Source organism: Phascolarctos cinereus, unplaced genomic scaffold, assembly GCF_003287225.1.
Source record: "Phascolarctos cinereus isolate Bilbo 61053 unplaced genomic scaffold, phaCin_HiC Scaffold_3;HRSCAF=262, whole genome shotgun sequence".
NCBI lineage: Eukaryota > Metazoa > Chordata > Mammalia > Diprotodontia > Phascolarctidae > Phascolarctos > Phascolarctos cinereus.
Genome location: NW_027555736.1, coordinates 223,798,699 through 223,812,886, shown reverse-complemented (window position 1 = coordinate 223,812,886; position 14,188 = coordinate 223,798,699). Strand labels below are relative to the sequence as shown.

Sequence of the window (14,188 nt, the reverse complement as noted above, 5' to 3'; positions counted from 1 at the left end):
CATTTTTCACTACTTAAAACAACTGTTATAAAAGTTGGAACTGAATAGTGCTTTTTGCTACCTGTTGGTCTTTATTCGGGCCTCTAGGTCATCGCCGTACATGTCTTTGTCCAGATTTTTACTGGGTCTGTAGATGTTTTGGGCCATGTCTTTGCCACTTCTCCATGGCTGATCATAAACATTATAAATTTCATCTTCTCCACCAGCAAAACCACTGTCCATACCCTGTGAAAGAATAAATGCTAAGGCTAAAGAAAAATCTATGTAGCATCTAGAACAGTTTAATTCAAATAAGTGCTTTCCTTGCACAAATACACAGTAAAAATTTAGGCTTTGAGGAAAATAGGTACCCATGTGAATTCTCTCAGGTCCTTACCCAGAATGTTGGGTTGTTTGTAAAATAAGGTTACTCACAAACAACCCTAAGTTTCTAAGTCAACAGTAATTAAAAGCAACAAAACCAGACCACTTGATTAGCAGTATGATATATCTGCTGGGAAGAGCTACAAAAAGAAGAGATGAATTAAGTAGCGGTGACTGGAGTCTAGCTTCAAATCCTGCCTCTGATACTAGCTGTGTTATCCTATACAAGTCATTTAACCTCAGGCCTTAGTTCTTCATTTGTAAAATAAGATTAGACTAAATGATGTCTGAGGTTACTTCCAGATCTACCATGGATAAGCCTATTATGAAGTACTGTAATTCTAGACCACATAACTCAACGCAGATGACCATTTCTCAATAGTTCCTGAAAGTATTAATATGTTATACACAGTACAACAAATGTTCATATGATGAACCTTGAATTATCAAGAAAAGATTAAATTGATATAATGTGATATAAAGGAAAGAACACTGGATTTGGGGGTAGAGATTTGGAAGGTCTGGCCCTAAACTATTATTTTGCTCTAGGCCTTAGTTTCCAAATTGTAAAGTGAGGCAGTTATACTAGGTGATTTCTAAAGTTCCTTTAGCTCTAACTCCTCTGACCTACAAATGGTTGATGGAAGGCAAGAAGAATGGAATACATCTGAAGCAAGATTTATCCTCTAAAGAGTTGTGTTTTTAACTTTCAGTGCTTATTTAGGAAGCAAGCTTTAATCTGGAAAATTACCTTACTTGGAACAGTTATCAATGCTAAATAAATTAAATGTAGAAGGGATCGTTGATTACCTAGTTCCACCTCTTCATTTCAAAAAGTAAGGAAAATGAGGCTTAGAGAAATTGTGCCAAGTTCATGACCACAGAAGTGCTTGAGATGGTAGCTGAACACAGATTCTCCCCCATTCCAGGTGTCATATCCTCTCCATTGCACAAAGCTGCCTCTCAATCCTATGCTTGCTTAGTCCTAATTCTAACCTTACATGTTAAAATGTGCTAACAAGCTATATACCTTCATAGATGGCTGTCTTCATTTTAGAAACAAAAAAATCGGGCTAGGTCTTCAAAAGTAACTAATGAACTTCATTTTTGCTCTCTTGTTCTAATCTCTTAGATCTTAGAACCCTACTCAATCACTTAAGAAAAATAACCAATATGATTCCCCCATCCACTGTATGCCATAATCCAATTTGTGATGTCAACAGAATCTATAGGCTAATCTAGTAAGCATGATAAATATTACATATATGTGGAAGCACATGATGCTCTGCTTGAGGTACTAAACCTTCTCCCACCCCCACAAACTTAAATACCTTAGTCTGGTTGAAGAGCCTCTGGTCATACTGAACTTCGTTGGAAGTCCGAGGATTGGGCACACCAAGAGCAATGACTTCACTGATATCTCGATTCTCGTTTCTCTGTAGTTTTGACCTGCATTAAAATGTCACCAGTTATATACTCAATTTCATAAACATTCATTAAATCAACAAATTCAATATTTCAGCTTAAGAACAACCAGTTAGTAATGAATGTTCATGCCTTGTGAACACATTTTCTAACATTACGTAATCAGGTTGGTAGCCCTTATAGCATTTCAGATACATAATCATTAGAGAAGGTAAGGTTTTACAGTTTGGCCTTCTTGATGATTCAAAGGAATGCCAAGAGACTAGCAGTCTGAAATGTAATTCTTTAATGCAAATAATCAGCCTACAGTGCATGCTGGGACACAATTGCTGTAGAATGCATTCTATATTCTTGTACTGGAGAGCTAAGGTTGCTATAGGGTCAATATAGTGCAAATTTGGTTTACTACTTGAATTTCTTAAAAGAAGTCCAAATTAGTTCCTCAATGTGGCCAAAACTATTAATTCTGCTCTTACCAGAATATTAAAAGAAAAAAAACCCAATGATTGGATTATTTAGTATTGTTTTGGATTTTGAGCTTAATGAAAACTGGGGTAACTTACTATTTAACTAAAAGTTCAAATCTCAAAATGATTTCTATAGACAGTGATTTTCACTCAACCTCAGAATCAACTACAGATTTTTGAAAAATAAGTGTACAGTGACTTTATACGCTTAGAGGTTACATTCAATCCACAATGCCATTTTTAGAGTTCATAAAACCTTCTAACTAAGATGTAAAACATTCTTTTATCTACTTGTTTATTTTTTCCCAAATACATGTAAAAACAATTTTTAACATTCGTTTTTAAATATTTTGAGTTCTAAATTCTCCCTGCTCATTGAGAAGGCAAGCAATTTGATATAATTTATACATGTAGTACCTTGGAATTGTTTTAATTTGCATTTCTCCAATCAACAGTGATTTAGAGCATTTTTTCCTACGACTACGGATAGCTTTGATTACTTCATCTGAAAACTGCCTGTTTATATTCTTTGACCATTTGTCTATTAGGGAATGACATGCATTTTTATATATCTGACTTGGTTCTCCATAAATCTGAGAAGTGAGGCCTTTATCAGAAAAACTTCTTGTAAGTTTTTTTCCAGTTATTATTATTGTGTATTTTTCCTCCATCCTTTTTACCCCATTTATCCTATTCTCCCTCCTTTTTACCCTGTCCATCCTCAAAAGTGTTTCGCCTCTGATTAACGCTGCCTCCAATCCACCCTCCCTTCTACCAGCCCTACCTGAATCCCCTTCTCTTAATCCTTTCCCCCTCCTACTTTCCTGCACAGTAATATACATTTCCATACCAAGCTGGGTGTGTATGTTATTCCCTTTTTGAGCTAATTCCAATGAGTAAGATTCAAGCACTCCTTCCACTCCTCCCATCTCTCCACTGTAAAAACTCTTCTGTGCCTCTTATGGGAGATAATTTACCCCATTCTACACCCCACACACACACACCTGCCCCATGCATTCCTCTTCCTCATCCCTTAATTTTTAGATATCATCCCATCATATTCAACTCACACTCATGTCCTCTGTCTATGCATACGCCTAACTGCATTAAAAGTTCTAAAAGTTGTAAGTATCATCTTCCCATGTAGGAATGTAAACAGTTTAAACCTTATGAAATCCCTTATAATTTCTATTGCCTGTTTACCTTCCTATGCTTCTCTTGAGTCTTGTATTCAAAAGTCAGATTTTTTATATTTTATATATTTTAATATATTTTTTATCTGTTTTGTTAGGTAGGTGATTCTTGGTTGTAATCCTAGCTCCTCTGCCCTCCAGAACAGCATATTTCAAGCCCTCCAATCCTTTAATGAAGAAACTGCTAAATTTTGTGTTATCCTGACTGTGGTTTCATGACATTTGTACTATTTGCCCCTTCTCCCCATTTCTTCTCCTTTCTCAATTCAGCACCTGGATCACTGGCTACACTTATACTAGGGGAATTCAACATGCATGCTGATTTTCCCTCCAGCTCCCTAACCTTCCAGTTCTTCAATCTCAAATCCTATGACCTGCTTCTTCACTCCACTTCAGCCACATAAAGGGACCCTTGGAAGTCCAGCCTTAGATTACTCCTGGCATATACCTCTGCTTCCACTCACAGGTTGCCAAATGGAGCTGGAATTAGCCACACTACTGCATTGGCTGGATACACTACAATCTCAACCAATTTTAAATGAATGCTCACTGTGGTGAGGAAACCTATTCTGATCCCCCAAATGCTCTTTTCTCCCCAAGCAACTTGGAGTGAACTATCTTGTATAATATATATATAATACAGATAGATAGATGGATAGATAGATACATACAGATATATATACATACACCTCTAAATCTAGGTTGTGTCTCCTTCACTAGAATGTAAGCTCCCGGAGAGAGATCAAATGAGATTATGTGAAAATGCTTTGGAAAGCTAAAGCACTACTGAAATATAATGTCATGCCATTATTTATGCAGTTCAGAACTCTATACTGCACCATGGGAAATGTTTCAAAATGCTGGATTACATGAAATCAAAGAGTGGTTTTGAGGTCCTAGCAAATTTATCAGTGTTGCAAGGAAAAAGCTGTCTGCAGTGTATGAAAAAATAACTTTAAAGTTTTTTTTTTCCCCCAGACTTACCTCTTATCAGGAGCTGCTCTGGAAAGATTCCTATCATGTTGTCTCTCTTTACGTCTATCATGTCTTATTTCATCTCGTTCCCGAGCCTCTCCATCCTCTGTAGAGAGAAGTTGCTTCATTATTGTACTATACCCAGTTAACATTAAAAAAATATGGAGAATTTACCTACTTTAGGCAAGAATTCTATTAGCCCCTGAATTAATCCTTTATCAGTCTGTTAGTCATACTTGCACACCCAGATAAAAATTAAATTAGTTCAGTAACATCTTTAAATATTAAGAACAATGATATATCAAGACTAATGTCTAGGCAAAGAATAAACATAATTGATGAATGAATTAGGTTACACTAATACTTTGATGTTTAAAAAACAGTACTATTAAAAAAAACCTTTTGCCTTCATAACCACCTTTAGTAAGTGGTTGCTAACAGGTTTATATCTATATTGCTGTGGAAATATAAAAATGTTATGAAGGCCCAAAGGACAATGGTGGAAACAAGAAGGCTCCAGCATTTTCCCAAATGATGACAATGCTCAAGAAGTAGCATAAGGGATATCATCAAGAAAATGTAAAATGATAAAAAGTTGGCTGACCATATAGTAAAGGAGCAACAGATGGATAGCCCTAGTGTTCTAATGCAGTGCTTCTTAAACTATGGGTTGTGAGTGGAAAAAGTTTAAGAAGCCCTGTTCTAATGGTACCCATACAATTTTTTAAAAAAAATATCCTGCAACTTTCCTAAAGTTGTTAATTATTTCAAGTAGTTTTTTAGTTGATTCTCTAAGTATATCATATCTTCTGCAAAGAGTGACAGGCTTGTTTCCTCATTGTCTATTCCAATTCTTTCAATTTCTGTTTCTTCTCTTATAGCTAACACTTCTAGTACCATATTAAATTATAGTGGTGATAATGGGCATTCTTGCTTCACCCCTAATCTTACTGGGAAGGCTTCTATCCCCATTACAGATAATTCTTGCTGATGGTTTTAGATACTACTTATCATTTTAATTAAAGCTCTGTTTATTCCTATGCTCTCTAGTGTTTTTTTAATAGGAATGGTTGCTGTATTTTGTCAAAAGCTTTTTCAGCATCTATCGAGATAATCATATGATTTCTGTTGGTTTCATTATCGATATGGGTACCACACAACTAAAAAAAAATCTAGGAGAGGGAATGCTGGGTGGATTATCTAAGGAAGAACACTGTCAGGAACTGCACATGAGAAGATATGAACTGATTGCCATCTGCACTGATGGAAGAAAGATCTGCATCACTATGATCACAAATTCTTCAGATACTGAAAAAGTACAATAAAGGCAAAAAGTTTCTTAAATAATGACTTTTAGGAAGAGATGTGAAAACAAACACAATTTGGGAATTTGCTAACTATTCTTACTTGCTGTACTGTTAAGCATGGCCCAGGAAGTAATTCTGAGAACAAGGCTCAACATGTCTCCTTTTGTTAATGGTTAGTTACTGCCTACCTTCACCCGAATTCTGCCATACATCCCTTCCTTACGCATGAGGCTGACAGACCTTTTTCTACGTGAGTCTTGATTCCAGCTCTTCTCTCCCGAGCTTTCTGGGCCATTTCTCGAAGCTTCTCTTCGTGTTTTTCCTTTTCCTTTTGGGCCATCTTTCTCTCCACTTGAGCCCGCATCTCCACTGCCTCACGAGCCTATACCACAAGTCAAATCATATATTAAATGGTGCAATGATTACGGTTTACTGTTAATGAGAATAATACACATACAGCTGGAAGACACCTTGGAGATCTATACAGTACAACCTCATTCTAAGCATAAAGACACTAAAGCCTTTAGCAATTATATGACTTGCCCAATATCAGTTCAGTGGTGCAATGATAGAGTTGGCCCTTGTGAAGTCCCAAGTTCAAATCCTGCTTTTAGACACTTACTGGGTGACTTTGAGCTAGTGACTCAATGTCTCTCAGCCTCAGTTTCCTCATTCCCAAAATGAGAGTTGGACACAATGGTCTCTAAGGTTCCTTCAGGCTCTACATCTATGATCTTCTAAATCTTGATCATGTGGTTCCAATCTCAGCAAGCTATTAATTGCATCATACTATACTGACCCTTAGGAAGACATCCTAACACAAAAAGAGTTAGCAAACTTAGGTCTCTACTTTAGTCTTTCAACCATAAAACCCAGGAACATTATTCAACTTAACAAATCAATGTTATACTTGCATTTTTACAAGAATCTAAAATCAAAATTCCATGAGTCTGTTACACGGTATATTTATGTGTTAAGGTACAAGTGTGACCACAGTAATGGAGATTGGGAACTACATAACATCTGCTTTGAATATCTGTATATAGGCACAACCCTCATCTTGTTTACTCAATATTCTTACTGGGAGGTCCTTTTCTAAATACTGCACATGTGATACACTATCTTTAAGGCTTAAAGCTAATAGCTGATGCCACTTACTTTCACTTTCTGTGGAAATCAATTTCTCTATTCACTTAGCTTTTTTAGTACCTAATATAAGTATTACTGCCATGATTTGATGAATTGTAAGGATATATAAAGTCAGGAAGGCCTAAGCTAGCTGAAAGAGCTTAGGATAGAGTCAGAAGGACCTAAGACTTAGCTTTGTTATTTACTAGCTGCATGACCTAAGACAAGTCATTTCACCTCTCTGATCCTCTTTTCTCATTTGTAAAATAGGGAACAATAAATGGCAGTTATTGTTTCTAGAATCTGGACTGATAAGGATTTTTCCTTAATTGATTTTCATGGCACAAAGAAACTAAAGCTCCCTAGTAGTCAATTACATTGTAAAAAAAATCAAAATATCCACTGTGGCATGAAAGTTACCTTGCTTTCTTAAAAGTACTTGAAAAGGGAAATATACAATCTTAAAATTTTCATCAAGAAACATAGGGGACCAAAGATAAAGACAAAAACAATAATAAATCAAAGACAACATTATTTCTAATTCACAACAACGCTATGGCTTTACAAGAACAAATTTTTAAAAAACCAATCAAACTTAGGAGCTTCTGCTATTTAAGTTTAGTAAAACAGGTGAAAAGGTAGAAGAGGGAAGGGCTGGCAATCTTTTCAAAGTAGGGTGTTCGATTGGTATCTCCATTTCTTCTGCTATGCTTAGAGAGAGTGGCTAAGCACTAACTCTGGAAAGTAGGAGAGAAGCAGGATGGAAGCAGGCAACAAGGACACACGATATTTTGTAAGGTACCATTGATTCCTTGGCTGTCTCACTACATAGTCAAGGGTACAGGCGAATTTAGCTATTGGAGAACTTGAAATTGCAAACTGAGAAATAAAAGAGCATCAGAAAAAAAATGAAGCTAAGAGACGAACCTTTCTGTCAGCAATGTAGAGAGCTTCAGCAAGTTTGGCGAAGTTTTCATTTATGTGGACTGTCTGCAGTCCTCTCCCATCAGCAGCCAGACGTTTGTCTAATGGTATAGTATAGCCCTGGTATGAAAGACAAGCACTTATCATGTGAGAGACATTTTTGTGCTCTTTTAAAATAAATGCAAATTTCTTACCATTCTGTGGGTACAGTCCATTTTTCTGCATTTCTTATAATCATGTCTCACTGGTTTCTCATGTTTAATATTTTAAACATACCTCTTTTCCCCAAAAAGCACCTGTTTTAAGCTGATTTGTGGCATGACTCTTGGTAAGCATTATGTACCTTAGCCTAATCTCACTAGTTCTATTAAATTAAAAGTGGCCAAGGTTAAGTGGATAGTTTAAGATGTGGTATTTTCAAATTTGTATCTCATTTCAACAACTCAAGAAATACAATTTAAATCTCACATTACATGGATTGGCTTTATTTTTCCATATCATAGGCCTCAAACTATTCAAAAGAAAGGAAACCAGGCCAAAGGTATATGTATACTACATAGGACAGAGTGATATGTTTCTTCTAGTGTGTTGAGTGTCCATATTATCTCATGGGCGTCATGATCATACTAATACATCCTAGACTATACTAAACAATTTATGTGAAACACATAACACACACACACACACACACACACACACACACACACACTCACACACACAAAACTTCGCAGAGCTCCCAGGGGTCTTAAGAGACCCTAAGAAATTTATACCACATTATATTGTGTCATCATTACCTTCTAAACCAAATTTCATTATTTTATTAAACTTTACGAGTTATAAAACACCCCTAATGCCCTTAGGTTGGAAGAAAAATTGGGGCATAAAGCAAGTGATTCCATTTATCCTAAAAGATAGTTGGGTGTCTTATTTCTGACCATTAATGTCTATGTTCCTGAATAATGACTTCTAGAAGATTTTACTATTTTGTTGTTTTTTTTCAGGTCAACTAGCACTTTTTTCCTTTTATTTAATATTTTATTTTTCCCCAGTTACATGTAAAAACGATTTTTAACATTTGTTTTTACAGCTTTGAGTTCCAAATTCTCTCTCTTCCTCCCTCTCCATCCCTCTCTCATTGAGAAGGCAAACAATTCAATATAGGTTATTCATCTGTAGTCATGCAGTGAAAGAAAACATAGACCAAAAAAAACCTCAAGAAAAATAAACAAAGTTAAAAAAGTATGCTTCAATCTGTATTCAGACATCATCAGTTTTTCTCTGGGGATGGATAGCATTTTCCATCATAAGTCCTTCAGAGTTGTCTTACATCTTTGTATTTCTGAGAATAGCTAAGCCATTCATTCACAGCTGATCATCCCACAATTTTGCTGTTACTCTGCACACAGTACATTTCACTTTGCATCAGCCCATGGAAGTCTTTCCAGGTTTTCCTGAGAGCATCCTGCTCGTCATTTCTTATAGTACAATAGTATTCCATCATAATCACATACTACAACTTGTTCAGTCATTCCTCAACAGATGGGCATCCCATCAATTTCTAATTCTTTGCCCCACAAAAACAGAGCTGCTACAAATATTTTTGTACATATAGGTCCTTTTCCTTTTTGTTTTTTATCTCTTTGAAATAAACATCTAGTAGTGGTTATTGCTGGGTCAAAGGGCATGCACGGTTTTATAGCCCTTTGGGCATAGTTCCAAATTGCTCTACAGAATGACTGAATCAGTTCACAACTCCACCAACAGTACATTAATGTCTCATTTTTCCTACATCCCCTCAAACATTTGTCATTCACCTTTTCTGTCCTCTAATAGGTGTGACATAGTACCTCAGAACTGTTTTAATTTGCACTTCTCTAATCAATAGTGAATTAGATTATTTTTTCATATGGCTATAGATAGCTTTAATTACTTCATCTGAAAACTGTTCCTATCTTTTGATCATTTATCAATTGATGAATGGCTTTTACTTTGATAAATCTGACTCAGTTCTCTTTATGTTTGAGAAATAAGCCCTTTATCAGAGAAACTGCTTCAAAATTTTTTTCCAGTTACATTTGCTAACTATATTTCTCTCCATCAAACCCCACTACCCCATTTGTTCTATTCTGTCTCTTTTCACCCTCTCCCTCCTCAAAAGTGTTTTGCTTCTGACTACTCCCTCCTCCCCCAATCTGCCTTCCCTTCTACCCCCCATCCCCTTCCCCTATGACTTTCCTGTAGGGCAAGAGAGATTAATACACCCAACTGAGTGTGCGTGTTATTCCCTCTGTGAGAGAATTTGGAACACTCTTCTCCTCCATGTAAAAGGTTCTCCTTGCCTCTTTTATGTGAGATCATTTGCCCCATTCTACTTCTTCCTTTCTCTTTCTCCCAGTACATTTCTCTCTCACTCCTTAATTTTATTTTTTAGATATCATCCTTTCATATTCAACTTACACCTATGCTGTCAATCTATATGTACTCCTTCTAATTGCCCTCATAATGAGAAGGGTTTTATGAGTTACAAATAGCATCTTCCCATGGAGAAATGTAAACAGTTTAACCTTATTAAGTTCCTTATGATTTCCCTTTCCTGTTTACCTGTTTAGGCTTCTCTTGAGTCTTATATTTGAAAGTCAAATTTTCTATTCAGCTCTTCATCAAGAATATTTGAAAGTCCTCCATCTCACTGAATGTCCATTTTCCTCCTGAAAGGATTATACTCAGTTTTTCTGGGTAAGTGATTCTTGGTTGTAATCCTAGCTCCTTTGCCCTCCAGAATATCATAATCCAAGCCCTCTGATCCTGTAATATAGAAGCTGCTAAATCTTGTGTTATCTTAACTGTGGCTTCCACCATACCTGAAATGTTTCTTTTTAGCTGCTTGCAATATTTTCTCCTTGACCTGGGAGTTCTGGAATTTGGATATAATATTCCTGGGAGTTTTCATTTTGGGATCTCTTTCAGGAGGTGATCAGTGGATTCTTTCAATTTCTATTTTACTCTCTGGTTCTAGAATATCAGAACAGTTTTCCTTGATAATTTCTTGAAAGATGATGTCTAGGCTCTTTTTTTTTTGATCATGGCTTTCAGGTAGTCCAATAATTTTTAAATTCTCTCTCCTGGATCTATTTTCCAGTTCAGTTGTGTTTTTTAAGTGAGGTATTTCACATTGTCTTCTATGTTTTCATTCTTTTGGTTTTGTTCTATTGTTTCTTTATTTCTCATAAAGTCATTAGCTTCTGATTTTTAAAATATTATTTTCTTCAGTGAGCTTTTGTACCTCCTTTTCCATCTGGACAATTCTGCTTTTTAAAGCATTCTTCTCCTCATTGGCTTTTTGGATCCTTTTACCACTTGGCCTAGTCTGTGTTTTTTTAAGGTGTTAATGTCTTCAGTATTTTTTTTGTGTCTCCTTTACCAAGCTGCTGACTTGTTTTTCATGATTTTCTTGCATTATTCTCATTTCTCTTCCACATTTTCCCTCTATCTTACTTGATTTTCAAAATTCTTTTTGAGCTCTTCCATGCATGGATTGAGACCAGTTCATATTTTTCTTGGAGGCTTTGGGATGTAAGAGCTTTGACTTTGTTGTTTTCTTCTGAGTGTGTGTTTTGATCTTCCTTGTCACCATAGTAACTTTCTATGGTCAGAATTTTTTCCCATTTGCTCATTTTCCCAGTCCATTACTTGACTTTTAATTGTTTGTTAAAGTCGGGTTCTGCTTCCAGGGTAGAGGGCACACCCAAGCTTCAGGGTTTTTGTATAGCTGTTTTCAGAGATACTTTTAGGGACCTGTAAGTTTTCAGATCTTCCAAGGTGGTATGATCTAAGGAGAGGTGTTTACTCCTCTCCTGGCCTGTGCTCAGGTCTGTGAGTGACCACAAGCACTCTTTTCTGCCCTGAAACTGTGAGGAGGGTTCCCTCTGCACTACTGCCACAAGCTCTGCTGTGCTAGTGATCCTCCTCACCCTGAGACTGGCATCCAGGACTGCAACCTAGATCCAAGTATGGTCAAAGCAACAGAGTCCTGCCTCTGAGCTAGCAAAGAGACTCTTGTAATCTCCTTCTGAACAGTTGTTTTACAACTCCAACCCCTTACTGTCTGTGGGCTGAGAGCTGTGGAAGAAGCCATTGCAGATTCAGTCACTTCCAAAGCTTGCTCCTAGTTTGCTGGGGCCAGGGCTGTGCTGGCATGCCCTGCACTGAACTGTGCTCCATTACCACCCAGGTGTGACAGACCTTTCCTGCTGACCTTCTAAATTGTCTTTGGCATCTGTCTGGAAACCGCCACCACTGCCACTTATTCAGTCACCCTGAGGCCTGCTCTGGGTTTGCCAGTGTTGGACTGTGTTCCTCACTCACCCTGGTGCAACAGAACTTTCAAGTTGTCTTGGGCTGGAAATTTGTTTTATTGAATCTTTTTGTGGGTTCTGCTCTCTAGCAATTCTTTAGAGTCATTTCTTAAAGGTATCTGGAGGGATCTGGAGGAGAGTTCAGGGGAGTCCCTACCTTTATTCCACCAACTTGGCTCTGCTCAACAAGCATTTATCGATTTTTAAAAAATTAAAATTAAACATCTATTTTCTCTCCCTTTCATCTCTCATCCCCCATGGGAAAAGAAAAGGCAAAATTCTTGTAACAAATATACCTAGTCAAGAAAATGTTTCCCTCCAACCTGAGGCTGTTAGGAATCCTTTACAACTCATAACGCTTAATAAAATCATGAAATCTTATTTTAGGAAAATAATGATGACAAAGAATAACATGGGATAAATTTCTTAGTCTTTCTTATGACCTTTGGGAGCTCTGCCAATTAGTAAATACATATAGGGCATAAATTGTTTAGCAAAGTCTAAGGTGTATTAGCATGAACAAATAATGAAGCTCATGAAAGACCCAAATAAACATGCCACCCTGTCCTATGTAATATCTTTATCCTGATTTCTTTTATAGGAACCCCCCCCAAAAAAAACCCTGATACCTAAGTCTGATCCCCTTGCCACAAACTTTTTTTGGATATAACAATTAATTTTCAATAACCCTTTTCTGAATGCTTTTATGCTCAGAAATTGGCTAATATATTATATATGGTATTTATAGCCTGATTCCTTGACATTTCCATTACACTGTTTAAAGAAATCAAACTGTATAAATTGTGTGTTCCATTCTGAAAATAGACAGCTAAGTGAGTTCTTGAGGTTTAAACTAATGCTATTCAGCCTGAAACTCTCTCATGAAGTTCCCCAGTTGGATATAATATTAAAAGACTGTTTTATGACAGCTTAATTACCTTTGCATTTTTCCAGTTTGAAATACAAGGCGGAATTTTCCACTCTTGCTGCTCTTTTACGGTCATCTGAGATGGAGAAGAAGCAAAAAAGTACAAGACATTTTTAGATTTAAAGTCTAGCTAAAAATCTGCATATAATTTTCTCCTCAAAGACAATTCTAATGGATATATCTGATTTTTGTAAAAAGCAATACTGTTGTATAATGACCAAGGTTGGCCCTTTTAGAAAAGAGTTGGGAAAGTGAACATCCCTTTCCTCATTGTAGAGGTGGGAGACCATGGGTGTGGAATACTGTATATACCGTCAGACAGTTGATATATATATATGTTGGTTTGTCTCCTTTTCTTTTAAAATATTACACGAGAAGACTTGCAGGTAGAAGAGGAACATATTTGGAATTCAACGTGACACAAAAATGCATCAATACTTTTTTTTAAAAAAACAACTATAAACCCTATTTTAGTAAGCACAGTGTACCATGGTCTCACATGTATTCCCAGAAAAATTTTAAACAAATGCAAAAAACCTCCAAAACACGGAAAAGAACCCCCCAAATTTTTTTCAGCATTTATAACTCTAGTATTAATAAAAAAAATTTTAATACCAAGCAGTAGGGCATGATTTCTTTCAGATACAAACCCATTCTTTCAAAAGAGTTAAAATACCACAAAACCTTAGCTATCTGGAACCTCTCAGGATTTAATCCTTCTAGGTAGCTGAATTTTCAAGATACCTAAGAGTTATTCCTATTAAGCAACAATTTTTAAAAATCCTAGTTGGAAATCTTTCTAAACCCTATCACACATTTTCCTAATTTCTTTTTTTTTGGGGGGGTGGGGCACACTAGGCAATGGGGTTAAGTGACTTGCCCAGGGTCATACAGCTAGAAGTGTTTTTATGTGTCTGAGGCCAGATTTGACCTCAGGTCCTCCTGAATCCAGGGCCGGTGCTCTATCCACTGCGCCAGCTAGCTGCCCTCCTATTTTCTTAAATAGAGGACAATAAGCATAATGTTTTCTTGATGACTCAGGGTCACTGTTATGACTATATAATTTATGATATGTGTACTGTGATATAATAAGAGTAATGTCCTCAGGGCCTTTTGTGGCATC

At 36.5% G+C, this 14,188-nt stretch overlaps 1 protein-coding gene across 1 annotated transcript in view; it reads right to left on the bottom strand.

Moving 5' to 3' along the window:
* Nucleotides 1-14,188, bottom strand: part of SNW1 (SNW domain containing 1) — a 33,036-nt gene that overhangs the window by 756 nt on the left and 18,092 nt on the right. The window contains exons 8-13 of the mRNA XM_020986162.2: nt 13,076-13,141; nt 7,786-7,902; nt 5,971-6,112; nt 4,433-4,529; nt 1,695-1,812; nt 62-225 (exon numbers count right to left, since the gene is read on the bottom strand). Of these exons, the coding sequence (XP_020841821.1) occupies nt 62-225; nt 1,695-1,812; nt 4,433-4,529; nt 5,971-6,112; nt 7,786-7,902; nt 13,076-13,141 (704 nt within the window). The remainder of the gene's footprint in view (nt 1-61; nt 226-1,694; nt 1,813-4,432; nt 4,530-5,970; nt 6,113-7,785; nt 7,903-13,075; nt 13,142-14,188) is intronic.